Source organism: Danio rerio, chromosome 5, assembly GCF_052040795.2.
Source record: "Danio rerio strain M-AB ecotype USA chromosome 5, GRCz13ab, whole genome shotgun sequence".
Taxonomy (NCBI): Eukaryota; Metazoa; Chordata; class Actinopteri; order Cypriniformes; family Danionidae; genus Danio; species Danio rerio.
Window position 1 is genome coordinate 22,558,368 of NC_141025.1, and position 21,013 is coordinate 22,579,380.

At 39.3% G+C, this 21,013-nt stretch overlaps 1 protein-coding gene across 5 annotated transcripts in view; it reads right to left on the reverse strand.

Annotated features, from left to right (window-relative positions):
• tenm1 (teneurin transmembrane protein 1) overlaps positions 1-21,013 on the reverse strand; it is a 542,406-nt gene that overhangs the window by 211,298 nt on the left and 310,095 nt on the right. For all 5 annotated transcript variants that reach the window (XM_087253398.1, XM_087253395.1, XM_087253397.1 and 2 more), the window contains 2 exons: positions 17,384-17,654; positions 1,960-2,223 (listed from right to left, as the gene is read on the reverse strand). In XM_087253398.1, the coding sequence (XP_087109524.1) occupies positions 1,960-2,223; positions 17,384-17,588 (469 nt within the window). In that variant the 5' untranslated portion in view covers positions 17,589-17,654. The remainder of the gene's footprint in view (positions 1-1,959; positions 2,224-17,383; positions 17,655-21,013) is intronic.

The following is a 21,013-nucleotide window of genomic DNA, read 5'->3' on the forward strand; positions in this document are numbered from 1 at the left end:
CGGCCAGAAGCACCAAATCACCACCATGAAGATGGTCTGCTTTGCTCCCACAGGGGTCAATCAAATACAACCTTATGTAAGTGTGTTTAACAATAACATAACCTTAATATGTGTGTGTGTGTGTGTGTGCGAGCGTGTGTGTGAGCACGAGTGTGAGATAATGGAGTGTGGTTTACACACCGAAGCAGTTATTAGTGCACCGCATAAATATTGCATCACTGAATAGCGTAAGGAAAGTGGAGTGTGTGTATGTGTGCGCAGCAAGACTGGGAAGTCTGTTTAACTGTGTGTGTAGCTCCCTCTGCGGCAACTCTCATTAAAATTGTAAAGTCATACGCTGATGAGGGCACTTTAGAGTAACCTGCACGCATGCACAAGAATGAAATAATATTGAACAAATCACCACCCCAATCTGGTTGACCTACAAAAACATAGATTACACCATATTCTGATTCAAATGAGTCGCACCTAGCTGAACAGTACCATGTTAAAACTGCGTTATTGGTTGAAAAAAAAAGTGCTGGTGTGTAAGTGATAAACATAACTGCATTTAGAGGTCGTGTAAATTATTAGTGACTCCTCCAAAAAAACAACAGTGTACACATAATATAAACAATTCAGTATCCCTTACTTCACAACTAATCCTTTAAAACAGATATCATAATGGAATTCACTATAAACAACATTGGTTATAAATGTCATGCCTAAACAAATATATTTGAAACAAGCAGCATGTGAGAAATGCTTTACCAATATTCAGCACTTATCCAAATGCAGGTTTCACAAATGTTTTGCTTGCTTGATGCTAAGTGCATTATATAAATCACTTGGAAATGTAAATTGAAGATAATACAAAAAATGTGTGATTAATATTGCAGAAAATACACTAATATCACCTAGAAAACTAAAGTTCGTAAACAAACTTTATGGTGGGTTGAGAAAGCCAGTTGAAAGTAGCTTATTTAGTTTTAAAAATTATCAAGTTGACTAAATAAATGTTTAAGATCACTGAAGTCAACAATGTAACAACTTTAAAGACTGAAGCAAACCAGAAAAAAGCTTTGAAGTTTCCTGTGTCTGTGGTTGGTAATAGCATGATACTAGCACAATTATAGCAGAAACTAGCATAATTCTGGCATGAATTAGCATGTTGTTAGTATGATTCTAGCAAGAATTAGCATAATTCTAACAAATTAGCATGCTATTAGCATGAATTACCACTTTGTTAGCATGTTTCTAGCACAAATTAGCATGTTATTGACAAGTGTCTAGCTTGAACAAGTTTTTAGCATGATTCCAACATGAATTTGCATGTTTCTAAAATAAATTAGCAAGTAACTAGCATGATTCTAGTATGAATTGGCATGTATCTAGCATGGATTAGCATGTTGTTAGCATGATTACAACATGACTTAGCATGATTATATCAATAATTAGTATGATTCTAATACAAATTGGTATGGTTCAAGTATGAATGATCATAATTCTTGCATGTTTTCTGCATTAATTAGCATGTTATTAGCATGTTTCTAGCATGCACTAGCATGTTGTTCAAATGTTTCCAGCATTAATTAGCATGTTGTTAGCATGTTTCTAGTATGAATTAGGATATTGTTAGAATGTTTCTACCATGAATTAGCATGTTGTTAGCATGATTATAGTATGAATTAGCATGTTGATATCATGATTATAGCATGAATTAGCATGATTCCAGCTTAAAAAAGCATGGTTCTAGCATGAATTGGCATGTTGTTAGCATGATTTCAGCATTAATTAACATCTTATTAGCATGTTTCTAGCATTAATTAACATGTTGCTAGAATGTTTCCAGCAATATTTAGCATGTTTCTAGCATGAATTAGCATAGTCTTAGCATCATTTCAACGAAATGTGAGATAACACATAAGTATGTTGGCTTTCTCCTGCCCCCATAATAACAATAATAAAATAGTGCCGTACCGTTCTCTGGCTCAGACTTGCGCTCTTGTTCTGTGTCGGTGAGGGAAAGAACAGAGTTTGCTCGGCTTGACAGGCAGGAGCTGTGCTCGGACTTCACTTCCTGCATCCACAACCGCAGGGCGTGGTCAGGAGAGGCTCCGCCCTCAGATTCAGGATCAGAGGGCACACCTGCAGACACACCTCCAGGATATGCAAGCTCCTGATTGGCTGCATGAAGCTCCGTCTGGAAATCAGGGAACACCGTCTGGGAGGGGTCCGAGAAATCTGGGAGAATCAGCAAGAGAAACGACCGAATGACTTAAATCTGTTTGGCGTACCAAAGTTTTAGTACATCTGCGCTCGCTCATGCAGGCCAGTGGATTAGAGTTCAGTGCTAGACTGCTGTGATTTCTAAAGCATGGCTGAGAAACAATTTTGTTCTCTCTTCAGAGATGGAGAATGGCCTATAAAACCCCAAATAAATATTTAACAAAAAGAATTCTGCTTTTAACTGCACAAAATGTGAAAACCATTTAAATTCCCCCAAGATTCCCAGAGAGTATAAGAGACATATGGGTTTACACACATGCACTCTCCAACACAGAAACTCATTTAGTGTGTGCGTACTAGCCCCGCTTTCTCTCTCTCTCTCTCGTTTTTTTTTTTTTTTTACGATTTTAACAGTTAGTGCTAACAGCTTGCTCTATAATATAAACACATCACCACATTCTCTCAAGATTCAAGTAGCCTTATTGGCATAATAAATAACAACTATGCTTTTTTTGTAATAGTTTTTACAAAAAAAAGTCAGTTTTTGCTTTAACTGAAACTTGCCACTATTATAAATTTATAAGTGATTTATAAAATGCACTTAGCATCAAGCAAATAAAACATTTGCAAAACCAGTTCCCATTTAAATTGGTAAAGCATTTCTCACACACTGCTCGTTTCGGTTTTACATTAAAGGTGCAGTAGGTGATTGCCTTCAGAAACATTTTTGTTGTGCTGGTTGAAAGTCTCTTAACATTCCAATAGAATTGATTAGTAAATGATCTAAATGTATTTATATGTATTTTTATATACTGGGTAAGGCATGTTATCCAATTAAATAGAGTCGGGCTGACATCTCTCATAATTGCCATAAGTAGCTCAAACTGTGTGTCAGCAAATGCAGATTTGAAGAACTGCGCAGCCGTTTGTACGCAGCTCCACCGTTTGTGCATTGCGGGTTCATGAGAGAGGTTAAGAGAGAGAGTTAAAACTTTTTAAAACTTGAATCAATATTGGAGTTACCTTTGCACGCTGGAGAAAGGATGACACCATGACTGAAGGATTTCGTTTAAACAGGTAATGTTCTGTTTTAAAACAATTTTAGCTTCACACAAAGCTGATGACCCTTTCACACAGTGATTTTTGAATTTCCGGAACGACTTTACCGGTAAATTCAGAAAAGCGCTGTTCACATATGCGCGGATGTTACGGAATTTTTCTGGAAAAGACCATTCACACATTCATTCCAAAATACTCCAATATTCTAATAAATTCTGACATCATCAACCAGAAATGAGCTCTAAACAGCTGTGCTTGTACATGTAAACATTTGACTACATTACAAACTCTGTGGATGGATAAGTATTGTGAACAACTTCGATGAAAACATATGGAGGAACACTATCACATGTCAAAATGTCCATGATATGTGTGTGTTGGCACTCACAGTCTCCTTCACGGGCACACGCGATGCATCAAGCAACTGAAGGAAGCAGAGCTTGAAGGTAAGCAACATAAGGTAAAGGTAAACGGTAAATAAGGTAAGGTAAAACGGCTTATCATAAGCATCTTATCCATAATAATTAACTAACATTTAGCAGCTAAATGTGTCTGAAAAAATATTCAAAGGCTTTTATTTTTCATAAAATAAATTTAAATTCACCATGCGTACGTGAATGCGTCTGACTGTTCTGATTGGCTAAAGTAGACGTCTCACGTCAGCACGTTCTAGACGTGCACGGTCTATTTCGGGCAATGTTCCTTCTGCGTTTACAAAGCGCAACATTCTGGCAAATTACCAGTAATGTTACAACTTCTATTTCCGGAAACGAATTTACCGGTATTTTAAAAAAGGGCCTGTTCACACATACAGACCTTTACGGAAAATTGCCGGTCATCCAGAAAGGGCTGTATGTGTACAAGGGGCTGATGTAGCATTAGAGGTTTTTGTTACAAATGGGTCATATTTGCACAGAAGTGTTCAGCCACTAAAATCTTCAGATGAAAGATTGATGTGACTATTTTCAGTTTCATAAGGTCCTTTAACAGCATCAATAATGTAGATTTAATTTAGTTTAACAACAAAACACAAGTAAATAGCGCTATTCCTGCTTTACTAGGGTGAGGATGGTTCTATATTCACATCACATTAATTCATTTTTATACAATGACGACCTGTGACACAGCCCTTATATTGTTTACCAAGCTACTCTGAATATTCGCTCTGAAATAGCATGTCAGTTTGGCTTAGTAATAAGTGTAATTCCTGCACGCCGCCGGACCAACACCAGTTGCTTTTAAGACATGAGACAGGGTTCTGCTGTCATTTTAAAGGATTTATGCTAAGCTGAAAGAATGAATGAATTAAAATGAATAAATGAATAATACTTATAAAAATAATAATTAAGATTAGCGTGATTTCTAAAGGATCATGTGACTCTGAAAACTGGAGTAATGAAGCTGAAAATTCGTCTTTAAAATCACTGGAATAAATTATAAAATTAAATGATAAACTACTTTTGAATGGTTATTTCATAGTGCCATAACTGTCATGTTTACCAGCGAACAACCACCAGATGTCGCTGGTAAACACACACACACACACACTTAGAACTACACTTTTCCTGGACTACAACTTCATACATGCTCTTCGCCCACACACCTGCTTGCTCATTTAGCTTGATTTACATTCACACCTGAGGACTTTCAGAGACTGATTACACACAGTATTTAAGCAGCACACACACTAATTCACATTGCCGAGTCTTGTTTACTGTTTAGTGACATTTCAACGCGTTTCTCCCTGTCTTGTTTCTCCGTGTCTGAACCTAGCTTTGTATTCTAGTTATCCGTTTTAGCCGCCTGCCTTTCGACCCATTGCCTGTTTATTGACTTCGACTCTGGATTTGCCCGCACATACCTGTTCATACCTGTATTGACCATTGCTTGCCTGACAAAGATTAAACCTGCATATTGGATCCTACTTTCTGTTGTTGGTGTCACTCCCCGGCGTTACAGAAGACTCGGCCACACAATGGATTCAGCGGGTATCAAGATCATGTGTCTGCGTCAGGAAGCCCGGTCTATAGAGGAATACGTGGAGGACTTCATCCAGGTAGCCCATTTAACATCTTTGGATGATTTATGCCTGATGATATTTTTTCGTGGAGGATTATCTGAACCTCTGTACTCCACAATGCCACTGCATGACCCCCATTGGACACTTGAGTTGTACATTGATCTGGCTCTACAACTTAGTGGGTCCCCCTTCCCCATAGGCGAGGTGGAGGAAACTCCTAAATGTTTTTTTGGGGGGGGGGCAGTGTACAGCAAGACCAGATGACAAAAGGGCTTGCTGTACACCCCACTGAAACATTAATGCTGGCATCACCATCACTCCTGTTGCCTGAGCATCAGTTATATCATAAGATGGCCGACTCCAGTCCTCCAGCTCACAAGATGGCCGACTCCAGTCCTCCAGCTCACAAGATGGCCGACTCCAGTCCTCCAGCTCACAAGATGGCCGACTCCAGTCCTCCAGCTCCCAATGTGGTCACAACCAGCCCTCCAGCTCACAATGTGGTAAGCGCCAATCTGCCACCTGCTCACAAGATGGTTTCCTGTTCCTTGTCCGTTCCTGCCATAGTTCCTGTTTCAGTTCCTGAAAAACCATCACCTGAGCCACCAGAATGGCCACCACCACCTGAGTTACAAGAGCTGATGCCACCACCAGAGCTGTTACTGCCAGAGCTGCCACCACCAGAGCTGTTACTGCCAGAGCTGCCACTGCCACCTCCAGAGCTGCCAGACCCTCCAGAGCTGCCAGACCCTCCAGAGCTGCCAGACCCTCCAGAGCTGCCAGACCCTCCAGAGCTGCCAGACCCTCCAGTGCTACCAGACCCTCCAGAGCTGCCAGACCCTCCAGAGCTGCTGCCACCTGAACCTCCTGAATGGCCGCCGCCTCCTGAGCTTCCTGAATGGCCGCCTCCTGAGCTTCCTGAATGGCCGCCTCCTGAGCTTCCTGAATGGCCGCCGCCTGAGCTTCCTGAATGGCCGCTTTCTGAATGGCCGCCGCCTGAGCTTCCTGAATGGCCGCCGCCGCCTGAGCTTCCTGAATGGCCGCCGCCGCCTGAGCTTCCTGAATGGCCGCCGCCGCCTGAGCTTCCTGAATGGCCGCCGCCGCCTGAGCTTCCTGAATGGCCGCCGCCGCCTGAGCTTCCTGAATGGCCGCCGCCGCCTGAGCTTCCTGAATGGCCGCCGCCGCCTGAGCTTCCTGAATGGCCGCCGCCTGAGCTTCCTGAATGGCCGCCGCCGCCTGAGCTCCCTGAATGGCCGCCGCCGCCTGAACTTCCTGAATGGCCGCCTCCTGAGCTTCCTGAATGGCCGCCTCCTGAGCTTCCTGAATGGCCGCCGCCTCCTGAGCTTCCTGAATGGCCGCCGCCGCCTGAGCTCCCTGAATGGCCGCCGCCTGAACTTCCTGAATGGCCGCTGCCACCTAAGCTTCCCCAATGGTCGCAGCCTCATGATCCAGGCCCTCCGCAGCTCCACACTCCAGGCCCTCCGCTGCTCCACGCTCCAGGCCCTCCGCAGCTCCACGCTCCAGGCCCTCCGCAGCTCCACGCTCCAGGCCCTCCGCAGCTCCACGCTCCAGGCCCTCCGCAGCTCCACGCTCCAGGCCCTCCGCAGCTCCACGCTCCAGGTACGCCCCCGCTGCATGGTCCTGGCCCTCCATCCCTCCCCCTGTTCCGCCTCCGCTCCATCTCCCACCTGAACAGTATTAGGAGTGTCTGGAAGCCACTCCTTAGAGGGGGGGCTCTGTCATGTTTACCAGCGAACAACCACCAGATGTCGCTGGTAAACACACACACACACACACACTTAGAACTACACTTTTCCTGGACTACAACTTCATACATGCTCTTCGCCCACACACCTGCTTGCTCATTTAGCTTGATTTACATTCACACCTGAGGACTTTCAGAGACTGATTACACACAGTATTTAAGCAGCACACACACTAATTCACATTGCCGAGTCTTGTTTACTGTTTAGTGACATTTCAACGCGTTTCTCCCTGTCTTGTTTCTCCGTGTCTGAACCTAGCTTTGTATCCTAGTTATCCGTTTTAGCCGCCTGCCTTTCGACCCATTGCCTGTTTATTGACTTCGACTCTGGATTTGCCCGCACATACCTGTTCATACCTGTATTGACCATTGCTTGCCTGACAAAGATTAAACCTGCATATTGGATCCTACTTTCTGTTGTTGGTGTCACTCCCCGGCGTTACAATAACATTTTACAATTGTACAATTTGTACTGTATTTTTGATGAATAAATGCAGCCTTGGTGAGCAGAATAAGCTTATTTTAAAACATTAAAAAATCCTACTGACCTCAAACTTTTGACCGGTAGAGTATATATAAAAAGAAACAACACAAAATCCTTTGTCAAATTCTCCTTTCTCATTTCATCTCCTTCCATCTCTTTTAAGACTGAGCACGCATATCTACATAACAGGCTACTCCCCGTCCCCTAATATCCTTTCATGTGACGTTGCCTCTTATTACTTCATCTCATCTCTTTTCTTTATGCAACCTCATCTTGTCCCTTCTCCTTTCAGCTCAACTCATATGTTCTCATCACATTCGTTTCTCTTAATTTGCTGAGGTAAAGGTGATGGGCTCTTGATGGGTTTTCCTGAGCGTGTGTGTGATTTGTCAGACCAGCGTGCGTGTGTGTGTGAGGAGCGAGCTCTTTACTCAAGTGTCCTTAAGAATCCTCTCCTCTACGTCTCTGACTCCTGTCTCCGTGGCGACCCCTCTCACTGCTCTCCCTGCTCTAATCATCTCAGTACTAATTGCCCACGATGCACTTCTCCGTCCTTCACTGCGAACATGACCCCCTGCTTCTGTGACTGACCCACACACACACACACAAACACACATCCAGCAGACAGAGATGGAAAAAGCCAGGGTGAGAGGGCAAGAGAAGTGGGTGAAAGACCTTTCTTTACCTCTCTGTCTACTTTTCTTCCCTTTCTCTCTCTCTCCGTCTCCATCATCTCTCTCTCTCTCTGTCTTTGTAAAGCTGTTTCCGTGGTAACTGGAACTGAATGTTTTGTTCTGCATGTAGCATTTGAATAATTCCATAGAGGAAACAAAAAGCCTGACTGTAACCTGCTCAACTACCCGCTGCATGCATGTGTGATGAACATTTATCTGTATGTCTGTTTGCATGTCTATCTATCCATCTGTCTGGCCATATAACAATCTTGCTTTGGTGCAAATTGGACATCCTACCGCAATGTAATCTAACATAAAATCTATTAAAGCATAATCTTATTAACTACACAATGTGGTGATGAATTAATCTAATTAATCACACATTAATTGCATATTAAATTTGCCCGAGAAATTAGCCCATATAAAAATGTTAAAGGTACAGTTCACGCAAAAATGAACCTTTATTTGCGCTCAACAGGTTCCGAATCCCTATGAGTATCTTTTTTCTGCTGAACCTAAAGATTTTTTTGAAGAAAGATGGAAACTGGTTACCTTTGACTTCCATAGAAGGAAAACAAGTGCCTTCATCAGATTTGGATTGAACAATGTTGACCAAGGCAATAGGGATGTAATGATTCACAATGAGTTGGTGGAAAATCGATACAAATATGTGATGATTAACATCGGTACAAATGTTAAATTAATTGTAGTACAGTTTTTGAACAGAAGGGGTGCTGTGTTAAGTCAAAACTCGCTTTACCTGCATATCAGAAGAGCAAAAGGTGGAGCAGCAGGCTAAAATGACAGGGGTGAAGTGCGGTTGTTGCTAGATCGGATATGGTTGCAGCTGGAAGTTAACAAAAACTATTCATATTATTTATTAAATTTCCCATTAATTGTATTTTATTAATGTCTACCCCTACCCAAACCCTAAACTCAAACGTCACAGTAATGTAAAAACGGTAGTTGTATCAAGTATTATTTATGCTATTTATTAAATTACCCAATAAATTGTATTTTTTAATGTCTACCCGCCTACCCCAACCCTAAACCCAATCATCACAACACTGTAAAAATATTAATTATTGTTATATATTCATAAAAAATGCTGCTATATTGATGTGCATATCGCACCTCTGGACAGCCACGACGTATCTGATCTAGACATTTCCGTAAAGTGCGCCAGACAACACTATAACTGTGTGTAAATACTGCAAGAAGACGTTTACTAACTGCCCATTCACATGGGGCATTAGCATGAACGCTTTCCTTCAACTTTTAATGGGTGACATCAAGCATTGTCGAACTGAATTGTGTCTGTTGGCACTGTTCAGCAGCATTGCTCGCTGCAGGAGTTGGGACTTTCTCAACTTTTCAAGCGCTAACGGAAGCATCAGCTAATCAGATCGCTGTATGCAAATACACCAGCTCAGGCAGTAGCCGATTGCTGACTAACGTCATTGCCTGTCGCAGCTATGACGATTGCGTCAGCCCTAACTTCAGACTTGCCATTTGTCAAGCATTGACGCTGAAGCCCTGTGTGAATTGGGAACAACGAATACGATGCAGCACAGTAAAAAACCACTGCCATAGATGTCTATACGCAAAAAGCTGTTACGTGTACCGGAGTATTTGCAGCTTTGACAAGTGTTACGGAGATCACAGGGTGCAGCAGTGTTTTCATAGCAAAAGTGTGAAGATGTTATTCAGAATGACAGAGAAAGCTATGCTGTTACAGAACCATATTGTTCCTTTTTACCTTCTCTTTTTCAATTTAGTGTACGCATATTTTAATAATTTGCTTATATTATACTTTTTGTATTATAATATTGTATATTATAGTCAGTTTTTTTATGCCAGTGGCCAGCCCCCTGGAGCCGAGAGCCTATTGACCACCTCACTGCACTCTAGTTTAGGAAAGGCTTTCCTCTCCACACCAGCCATCTCAGTCCTCGGTGAAAGAGTTTTTTCATCAGCAGGGGACATTGTAAATGTACAAAGATCTCAGCTTATGCCAGAAAACATTCTGATATTTCTTAAAAAAAATTTAAATCCCAGCACAGTCACAGTTTTAGTTTGTTTGTATTAAAGAACCTTCTTAAATTTGTATTGTTCATTTTTGATTTGGAATTCGTTTCAAAGTTGTAATGTAGCTGCACAAAGTTTGTTTATATTAAAGAGTCTTCTTTAGTTTGTACTATTTGCTTTTTTATCTGAATTTTGTTTTAAAATACCAATTTAGTTATTGCTGAAAAGATTTTATTTTGTAAAAGATGTCAAAATTGTGCAGCATTTAAGAAAAAAATTAAAGCTTAAAAAACCTTAAATTTGTCTTAATTTATAAGACGTATAAAATTAATCAAACGAAACATCGTGATGGTCGATGACATCTGTTACTGTTTTTTTTTTACATCATGTTTTTGGTTGAATCTAAAAAAAATAATACACAGAATATAAACAAAGAGGCCTATGTTTTGTTTAATTATTTGTGTTTAATTTGAGTTAATTATGAACATGGACATGAGCATGGTTTTCAGAACATACATTTACAGACAGAAAAAGGATAATAACAATTTAGCACTATTTTTATTTTTAATATACATTTTGTGGGAGTCTAGATAATTGTATGCACCTACATCCCACATACACTTCTGTATCTTGCCAACCTCACCTTCATTCACCTGTCTCATGCTGTCCTATGCTGCATTTGGTTGCATCAGGTCCCGGGAGACCCATAGGTTCCCATGGCCGTGCAGGTCAACTACTTGAACAGCATTGTCGCCCTGTTTATGAATGAGCTCAGTAGCTGGATATTAGCTGGTCTTTAAAAACAGTTTGAATGCATACGGCCATATGTGTCTGACACTGTAAGAACAATCCAATCAAATGTTTTTTCTACTGTTACTTGCTTGTGTCATTTGTACCCTGTTTGTGTTTTTTCCCTCTCTCGTTTCTCCCGTGTTTGTTTTCATTTTTCTCAGGTTCCGGTCATTGGTTAATCCATCTGTCAATCATTCCTCCACAGTGACGTCACACTGACACACACCAGACCACCCACCAGCCCCACTTGTTTCTGCTGTATGTCTGCTATGTTATTGGTTTGCGTTTAAGGAAAACCCGGTCTAACTGTGTATTCTGTTGTTGCAGTTTCTGTCTGTTCACGTTATTTGCCATTAATATCATATTATTCCACTTCTCTTTTACGTTGTTTATGAGGCTCTGGTGAAGAGGACAAGTAAGAAGGTAGACTTGGTTAGGTGCGAGCACCACCCCTTGTTCTTTTAGATAGATAGAGTAGCATAGTTAGGATACTCGGAAGACCTCTTTTTGTTTTCATTCATTTATTTAGTTAGATGATTCTGGGGAGATAGACATTGTTTGGGTTTTGTTCTTTTCTTAAACACTGCCCACATCCCTTCTGCCAGCTCTCCTGTTTTCCCCTGTCTTTGTGTTTTACCCAATTTTTTAAATGGTGCTTTTTGCCAAACCTTCTTTTTCTTATTTTGAGTAACTCACTGTTTATTGTTCACTCTGGAAATTGTGAATAAAAGTCACAGTTTTGGTATGTCTGCTTTGGCTGTTTTTTCTCATACACCACATCTACCAAAAAGGCACACTTGGTACCCTTTAAGCAGTGGAAATGCAAGCCTGATAAAGGTGACCTGTACCAATACGTACCATACTGCACTGTACCAGTCAGTGGAAACAAGCCATTAGAGAGAAAAAGTCCTGATTGGACTGCACTCTTTGTGCTCTCCCCTTCTCTTCCTCTCTCTCAAGCACTTGTTGTTCACACAAAGGTGAGAAATAAAATTCAGCACTGAAAATAAAAGTGTTCTTGAGAATTTGCATTTAAATGTGAATAAACCTCCACAAACTGAACGGCAGCGTTTTAACTTTCCACATGTACTGTACATACATTTTTTTCTCAATATGAACTGAGTTGATAATTTGCAAATGGAAACCCACTTTTCAGAAAAAATACAGTGTTTAATTTGCATAACATCATTTATTATTAAGAATGTATTTGTATTAATTATATAGTATTTGATCATACATCTTTAATCAGTATAATACATATTTATGACATGTACAGTTTTGTCTATATTTGATCATTTTTTTACTTTGATTCATGATAATCTCTAGTAAAAAAAATCTAGTAGAAAATCTTTAATATATATACGATGCATGTTTCTGTTCAGGTGGCCAAACAGAACTACAGTAACTAAGCTCTACTCAGCAAGAATGTAAAAAAAAAAGAAAGTAAGTAAGAGAATGTTACTTGAATCTCTTTTAGTCGGGGAATCCTTTAATTAATGGAAATATTTCACCCTTGGGACTCAGACAAGCAAAAATGCCTCCATGAATGTAGAATATCAAAGACAGAAGAATAAAGGCTGAAATAAATTATATTATTAAAATAATTTTAAAATTTAAATTGTAAATCATTATTCAAAAGTAAAACACACATCGCATTATTATTTAATGACAATGGCGTTTGATGTTTGGTGTGTGTGTGTGTGTGTGTGTGTGTGTGTGTTGATGGCTCATTTCAATTTGCAGTCAGTGTTTTCAAAGAATTGTGTTTCTCACTAAGGAGTCGCACCATATAATCACTTTCATTAGAGCATCTATCAAATCAACAACAAACAAAACAACTTGTCTGCAGAGCTATGATCTCCTTTAGATAATGCAGCCTTTCGTGCAATGTCAGAAGAGTATGATAAAAGCTCCCGTGCCCAGCTAATGCAGAGGGACATTAATTATGTGTCATCATTTATAGCTGCTTCTGTTGTGCACACAACAGCTATTGCTTCTAATAGATGTTCATCCTATTCGTATCATGTTCTTTTGGCTTTAAAAAATCTAAATAAAGCTTTCCTCTATGTAGTAATGTTTGTATTTTATAATTATTGTGATTACATATTTTTAAGCTTGCATTTTTAAAGCATCAAATCAACATCTTGATCAACAGTCCAGATAAAAATGGCAAAAAGGGAGCAAGGAAGCATTGAATTGATCAAAGGTGACAGCAAGAACATTTATTATTTTACTAAAGATTCATTTAAAAACCATAAAACTGAACAAAAGTAATTTCCAACCTGATTTAAAAAGCCTTCTGTTGTGAACGGAGTACAAACCTTTGATTATTTTATTTGGAATGACTAACACTGATTAAAACAACACAGAATCCAAGTAATCACAAAAAGCCCATCATGTTTCACAGTGCAAACAATGTGCAGATAGAAAACATGACTAAAATATCTTTTACAGGACATTATTAATACTATTAATAAGTCGCTTTTTCCAAAAATTTAATATCTGCATACTAAGGATAAAGATATTGTCTATTCCAAACATGCTAACTACCTATTACTGCAGACACAGAGCAGTATTTGGTAATTAGTTTAAAGTCTTTCTTACTCAGTCCAGCAATTTGTAATCCTCTTACACATAGTCTATCAATATGTGGGCTACTATAAATTAAAACAACCAGCTTTGTGTTGTAGCCACACATTTTCAAAGCATTTGTTAATGATGGATTGTCTCTGAGAAGCACAAGTCAATATATGCATTAAATAACAAGCCATTTCCTAAATCAGACTGTTTTGATGCATATACAGTATGGACTTGTGCTACTCAAAGAAAATGTTCAATACACATCAAAACAACAACCTACTTCTAAAATCAGAATGTTTTTAGATGCTTCATTCACAGCTACAACGTCAAGAATGTTTTGGCAATGTGTAATGACAGAACTCAAAACGTAACCGTCCTTTGCACACAGACTAAAAAAATATTTTGACTGAAAAATATTTCTCATTGAGCACATTCTGTAATATGCACAATGAGATCATGACAAGTGATGTAAAGGCCTTTGAGAACAAGATACACAAGTTTTGGGTGCCACAAAGAGAAATTACACATACTCTCATACACACACACACATACACTCTCATACACTTTTGTTTTTGTGAATTGTGGGAACATTCCATAAGTTTCCATTGTTTTAACTAATTTTAACATTCTCTGGCAAGTTTGTGCATTTACATCCTTAAAAGATACAAAAAAAAAAAATCTGTATCTTTCTTGTAACACGTGTCATATACACTCACCAGCCTCTTTATTTGGTACACCTGGTTTGGAACCCCTTTTGCCTTCAGAACTGCCTTAACGGGTCATGACACCCCCCACATGACACCCCCCACTTTCGGTTCAAGTCTACAGAATTTTTTTCAAAACATGCATCATAATGGGCGTGGAGCTCTGCGAGCAAAGGGCAGGAGTGGGTGTGGCCAGCAGGTGAGAAGGAGGGGAGCGAACAACTGTTGTCGATTAGCTCACAGAATGAGACACAAATCGTGAGGAGACGCATGATTTTATAGTCTACAAAGTTAAAATGCAAAGAAATAAACAGCAATTTAATGACCTGCTACATTTGTTATTCGTAATTTCATATACAGATAACCACAGCTTATATCATTATAAAAATAAGCGTGTTCATATAAACACTATAAATGAGGACTTTTCCCTCAATCTCCAGGTCTGAATCATAGGTCTGAATGCAGACTTAGTCTAAATGTGAACGAACTCCTGATAAAAGACAAAGTACCCCATTCTCTAATTCTCGTATACTGCTCTCCGGACAAAAATGCTTGCTGGACACAAACAGATTTGCTGTATTGGCACTGACAACAAACCCTGTAGATCATAGAAACAAACACATACGACCCTTCATGAACAGCTAAATACTTTGTGCCGTGGGTCTGTGTCTCACAGCTTGGCACTGGCAGGTCTTTTTTGCCTTCGGAAAGCATGTGTTCTCATGAATAATTAAGAAGCAGGCTCTTCTCATAGGATAAGAAAACTCCGCTATGAATAATAATGAGAAACCAACGAGTCATCTTTGCACTTGCAGCTTTGTGCTACATCGCCGCTTTTGATCCCGCTCCAAAAAACATTTAAACCCGGAAGCTGAAATTAGCTGACAAAAGCTCAAAATTATCCAGTTTTTCCAACAATTAAAGCTGACAGGTTCTAACATTGTCTGAATTGATGCTCAACACACACAATTCTGTTAAAACCTCAAAAAAAGTACTCAGGGTTTCATGAACCTTTAAATCCTTCAGAGCAGAGATTACACAAGGTACTGGAAATATCCCTTAGAGATTTTGGTCCATGTTGACATAATAGCATCATGCAGTTGCTGCAGATTTGTCGGCTGGACATCCATGATGCAAATCTCCGGTTCCACCGCATCCCAAAGGTGCTCTATTGGATTCAAATCTGGTGACTGTAGAGCCCATTTGAGTACAGTGAACTCATTGCCATGTTCAAGAAACCCGTCTAATATTTGTTCTTTATGACAATTCCTGCTGGAAGTAGCCATCAGAAGATGGGTACACTGTGGTCATAAAGGGATAGACATGGTCAGCAACAATACTCAGGTAGGCTGTGACATTAATATGATGCTCAATTGGTACTAATGGGCCCAATGTCTGCCAAGAAATTATCACTCCATTACGCCACCACCATCAGCCTGAACCGTTGATTTAAGGGTGTATGGATCCATGCTTTCTTGTTGTTGATGAGAAATTCTGACCCTACTCTCCGAATGTCACAGCAGAAATCAAGACTCATCAGACCAGCCAACATCTTCCGCTGTTTAATTTTGGTGAGCCTGTGTGAATTTTAGCCTCAGTTTCCTGTTTTTAGTTGACAGGAGAGCCACCCGATATAGTCTTATGCAGCTGTAACCCATCCGCCTCAAGGTTCAACGCGTTGTGCTCTTCCCCATACCTCAGTTGAAATAAGTGGTTATTTGATTTACTGTTGCCTTTCTATCAGCTCGATCCAGTCTGGCCATTGTCCTTTGACCTCTAGAATCAAGGCATTTGTGCCCACAGAACTGCCGCTCACTGGATATTTTCTCTTTTTCGGACCATTCTCTGTAAACCTTAGAGATAGTTTAAAAATGTATGAAAATCCCATTAGATCAGCAGTTTCTGAAATACTCAGACCAGCCTGTCTGGCACCAACAAGCATGCCACGTAAAAAGTCACTTAAATCACCTTTCTTCCACATCCTGATCCCCGGTTTAAACTCCAGCAGACCATCTTGACCATGTCTACATGTATAAATGCATAAGTTGCTGCCATGTGATTGGCTGTTTAGAAATTTGCGTTAATAAGCAGTTGGACAGGTGTACCTAATAAAGTGGCCGATGAGTGAATATGTGTTTATAAGTTGTATCCTAAAAGCATTTCACACTTGGGGTCTTCATTGTTTGATTCGATAACAATGAATCGGTTCTAGTCGATATCATGATATTGATACACTGTGTCCACAGTTTTCAATTTACTTTACATGTATACCATTTTGTCATTAAATACAATCAGTCGGGAATATGAGCAAAACCTTTAATGTATCAAAAACCATCATAATGACATGTTCAGCATTGTGTTCCACATAATGGAAGAGATGGAGCTTTTTATAGTCTGCCCTTAGCAGTAACACAGTTGATCATGGGTTTTACTGTACCATCAGTGCCACTGAAAGACTGTCCCAGCAAACTTACAAGCAGATGTGAGCTTTTAAAATAGTTGAATTAAGTAATGAAGTTAATTACTCTCCCATTGTCCCTTGACATAGTATGCTACTCACACATGTGTCTCGCCTCCTCAGGAAAGTATGCTAGCCTCCCTTACTATAGTATGCTAGAAAAATTTCACTACATCATAACCGGTTATGGTTTGTTATTAAACTAACACTAAATCAGTTTTCAATAGCTACCATGTCTGCATTGCAATACACTGTACAATTAATTCTGACACACCTAACACACACACACATTAGTATTGGTGGTTTACAAGGGCTCTTCAAAGGGATAATGTATTTTATAGTGTAAAAACCGGTTATTCTACATCCCTACCAGACCCCTACTCCTAAACCAACATTCACAGGAAACCTTTGGCAATATTTGAATGCCTCAAGTTGTCATTAAGTATGTTTTTATGCATTTTGAATTGCAAGGACATAGGCATGTCCTCATAAACCACCTCAATATTGTAATACCTAGTTTATATCCATGTCATACAAATTTTAGTCCTTGTAAACCACCCAAACCAGTACACAAAAACACCACACACACACAAACAAGAAGCAGATCTCACCTTTCTGAGGCTGCTCCAAGGGTTTTCTACGGACTTTGTGGCTGTTATAGGTGAATCTGCGGTCAGGCTCATAATCAGCGCGGATGTGCGTCTCTCTGTAGTGTTTGTGATGAAGGTTGCCATCCTCTTCTTCAGATGAGCTAGAATAACTGAGCTCCAGGCCGGGGTGAGGCCGCGCCAGAGACTGGTACAGCTTCTCGTCCATCTCTGCTTTCTCTCACAGTATCACACACACACACGCTCACTAATTCCAGAAACTCACTCACTCAAACTACACACACACACAGAGAGAGAGAACAAAACAAAGAACAGAAGAGAGCCGATGAAACAGAAAACAAACAACAGCAGTTCAAATGTACTCTAAACTTTCATTTCACTGGTGCAATTTTTTGTAACGCGATACATGAAACAGCTTGACAACAAACGGCTGCTGTGTAGAAATACATTTAAAGAGGCATGAAGGACAAAACCAAACAGAAACACTTTCCAAAACCGCCTCCATGTTTTAGCCAAACATTCATCGACCACCAAGAAAAGAGAGAAGGTCTCAGAGGACGAATGAAAGAGAAGAGGGAGAGATGGAGAGAACGATAGATGAGGCGAGGGGGGTGAGATGGAGAGATAAAGAGATGCTTAGATAGAGGGAAAGGAGAAAAGATAAAAAGGGTGAAAAACTGGAAACTCAAAACAATGGAGAGTTATATAACCAGCCGGTAATGAAGCCAATTAAATCACGGAATTAACTTGCCTCGCTATACAGTACACCAGTCAATAGATTCAAATAATTCATTCGGATTAATCTCTATTTGGTTGTAGTTAACCCAATCAATCTTGCACTCTGAATTAGCTGAAATTTAGCTCTAAATAAATTTACATTGATTCTTTTGGCATTGCAGTAGATCCATGCATCCATGCAGTTTGCTTCTTTTAAGGGAAGAAAACAAAATGATATCTTGCAAATTTACTTGTGCTCTTCTAATTAGAAGTGATCATATAATATAACTTCTTTAATCCGAGTATTATGGCTGCAACAACAAATGGTACTGAAAATTATAATGTCAATATTTGTAATTATTTATTAAACAGCTCTCTTTGATAGTTCAGATTCTGATTGGCCAAAAGAACCATCAAGCAGTTAATTATTCCCTGGTCAGATTCTCCCTGATGAAAGCTCATCAAACAGCCTTATACAAATGCGCTATTTGCTTTGTATGTAGCTTAGATTTGCATTTGATGAGCTATTAACAAATAAAACATCTCAAAATCTCAATTCTCCATAATTATTGATTATTTTAAAGGAGGAATCAGGCTTTAACATTAAAAACATTGTACTGTTGTTGTTGTGTTCATCAAATTAATATTTTGAGGACAACTATTTATTATGTGTGAAATAACCACATATTATTCAGGATAATGTGCATTACCGAATTATAAAAAGACAAATAATAAACAATATAAATAAAAATAGTATAACATAAATAATGTTTATTATAACCAGACAATGAAGCACTTAATCTGATTTAAGCCTGTTTTGTGATGACAACCAGCTGGATGTACATGCTCCCTTGTTTGAAGGATAATTCATTATCAATTCATTATCAGTTCACTGTCAGTTCTGTGTGCACCTAAATTAAGTGACAAATGCTATAATGCAATATTGTTGATATATATATATATATATATATATATATATATATATATATATATATATATATATATATATATATATATATATATATGTATATATATATATATATATATATAGTTTTTTAGTTTCATTTTATTGCATTTCTTTTTTGCATTCATCCTTTATGTATCTTTTACACATTTCTATGTGTGAGAAGTGAGCGAGGCAGTGGCGCAGTAGGTAGTGCTGTCGCCTCACGGCAAAAAGGTTGCTGGGTTGCTGGTTCGAACCTTGGCTCAGTTGGCGTTTTGCATGTTCTTCCTGCCTTCGCGTGGGTTTCCTCCGGGTGCTCCGGTTTCCCCCACAGTCCAAAGACATAAAGTACAGGTAAATTGGTTAGCCTAAATTGTACACAGTGTACGAGTGTGTGTGTGAATGTGTGTGCGTGGATGTTTCCCACAGATGGGCTGCGGCTGGAAGGGTATCCGCTGCGTAAAGACTTGCTGGATAAGTTGGAGGTTCATTCCGCTGTGGCAACCCTGGATTAATAAAGGGACTAAGCTGACAAGAAAATGAATAAAAAGTTCATATGAAAAGTTGCCATATAAAATTAAGTTTATTATTATTATTATTATTATTTAATAGCAATAGAAAGGGAACGCACCATTTTTTTTTGTCAGTCTAAGAGACCGGATGAGACGTTAAACCGAGGTCCTGACTCTCTGTGGTCATTAAAAATCCCATGGCATTTCTCGTAAAAAGTAGGCGTGTAACCCCGGTATACAGGCCAAATTCCCTCCATTCCATGATTCCCAATCATCCCCATCCCCTAAATTGGTTGTATCACTGTCTCTCCACTCCACCAAAAGCTGGTGTGTGGTGTTGTCCTCCAAGTGGATGCTGCACACTGGTGGTAGAGTGGAGAGACCCCCCTCAAGATTGTGAAGCACTTTGGGTGTATGGCCATACACTATAAATGAGCTATATAAATACACATTACTTACTTACCTACTTACTAAAATCATTCGTTGAAAATTGCATTTTTGATGTTCAGAAGAAAGAGAAAAATGGACAAATATATGAGCCAAAAAAATGCACATTTGTGTTCAGCGCACAGACGCTTTCACACCAGATGTGGAAAGCACTGCACTATGAAACCCATTCATTTCAATAGTCGGTCAAGGATGCTTTTACTGTGCTGAAAAAGCGCTTAATTTGTTTGCTTTGTGGATATTCTGCTCATGACACATACTCATCTATGGAAATAAAGTCCAATCAAATAATGCGCTAAAAGACATTTCTTTACTGACAATACAATTTTATTTTACTGGATTATCGGATTTTAAGCTATAATTTAAGTTATTGCGTTAAATTTAAAGTCTTATAAAATGACTTTATAGTATTTAATAAAATAGTTAGTAACTTAATTATAAATTGTTTATTAAACAATATAATTTTAAGAAAGTTTTAAAAAGGGTTTTCTTTTTTGTTTACAATGTGTTTCCAAATGTACTTTATAAGTGACTCAGTAACTCTGAACAGAAGGAGAAAAGTGAGGTGAAGCATTTACTGTGAATCAAGCCAGTCTGAGACATTTAAAAAGTGAATCATGAGGTTCTCACGTGTAAAAGAACACAATTCCATGTTTCTTTCAGCAGTATTTTCCAATTTGTGGACAAACAGCTAGTATGTTAAAGTCCTCCTTGACCCTGACCCAAGACAACACAATGAAAAATGTCTCAATTTGAATTTAACGTGTTAATTGCGCAACATTTAACACAAATTCATTTTAACACAGTCATTTGTCTTACTGACCGCATCCGCCTCTCCTGTAGATCTTCATGAGAAGGGATTTGTTGGAAACTAATATTGAAGTCAGACAAGATCGCGCTTCAATTGCCCTGCATACATCTTATTCAGTGCTCTAGCATTGACACAATCTCTCTCTCTCTCTCTTGCTGTCTCTCTCTCTCCAGAGAGCACGGCTCCCTTTCAGCTTTTAC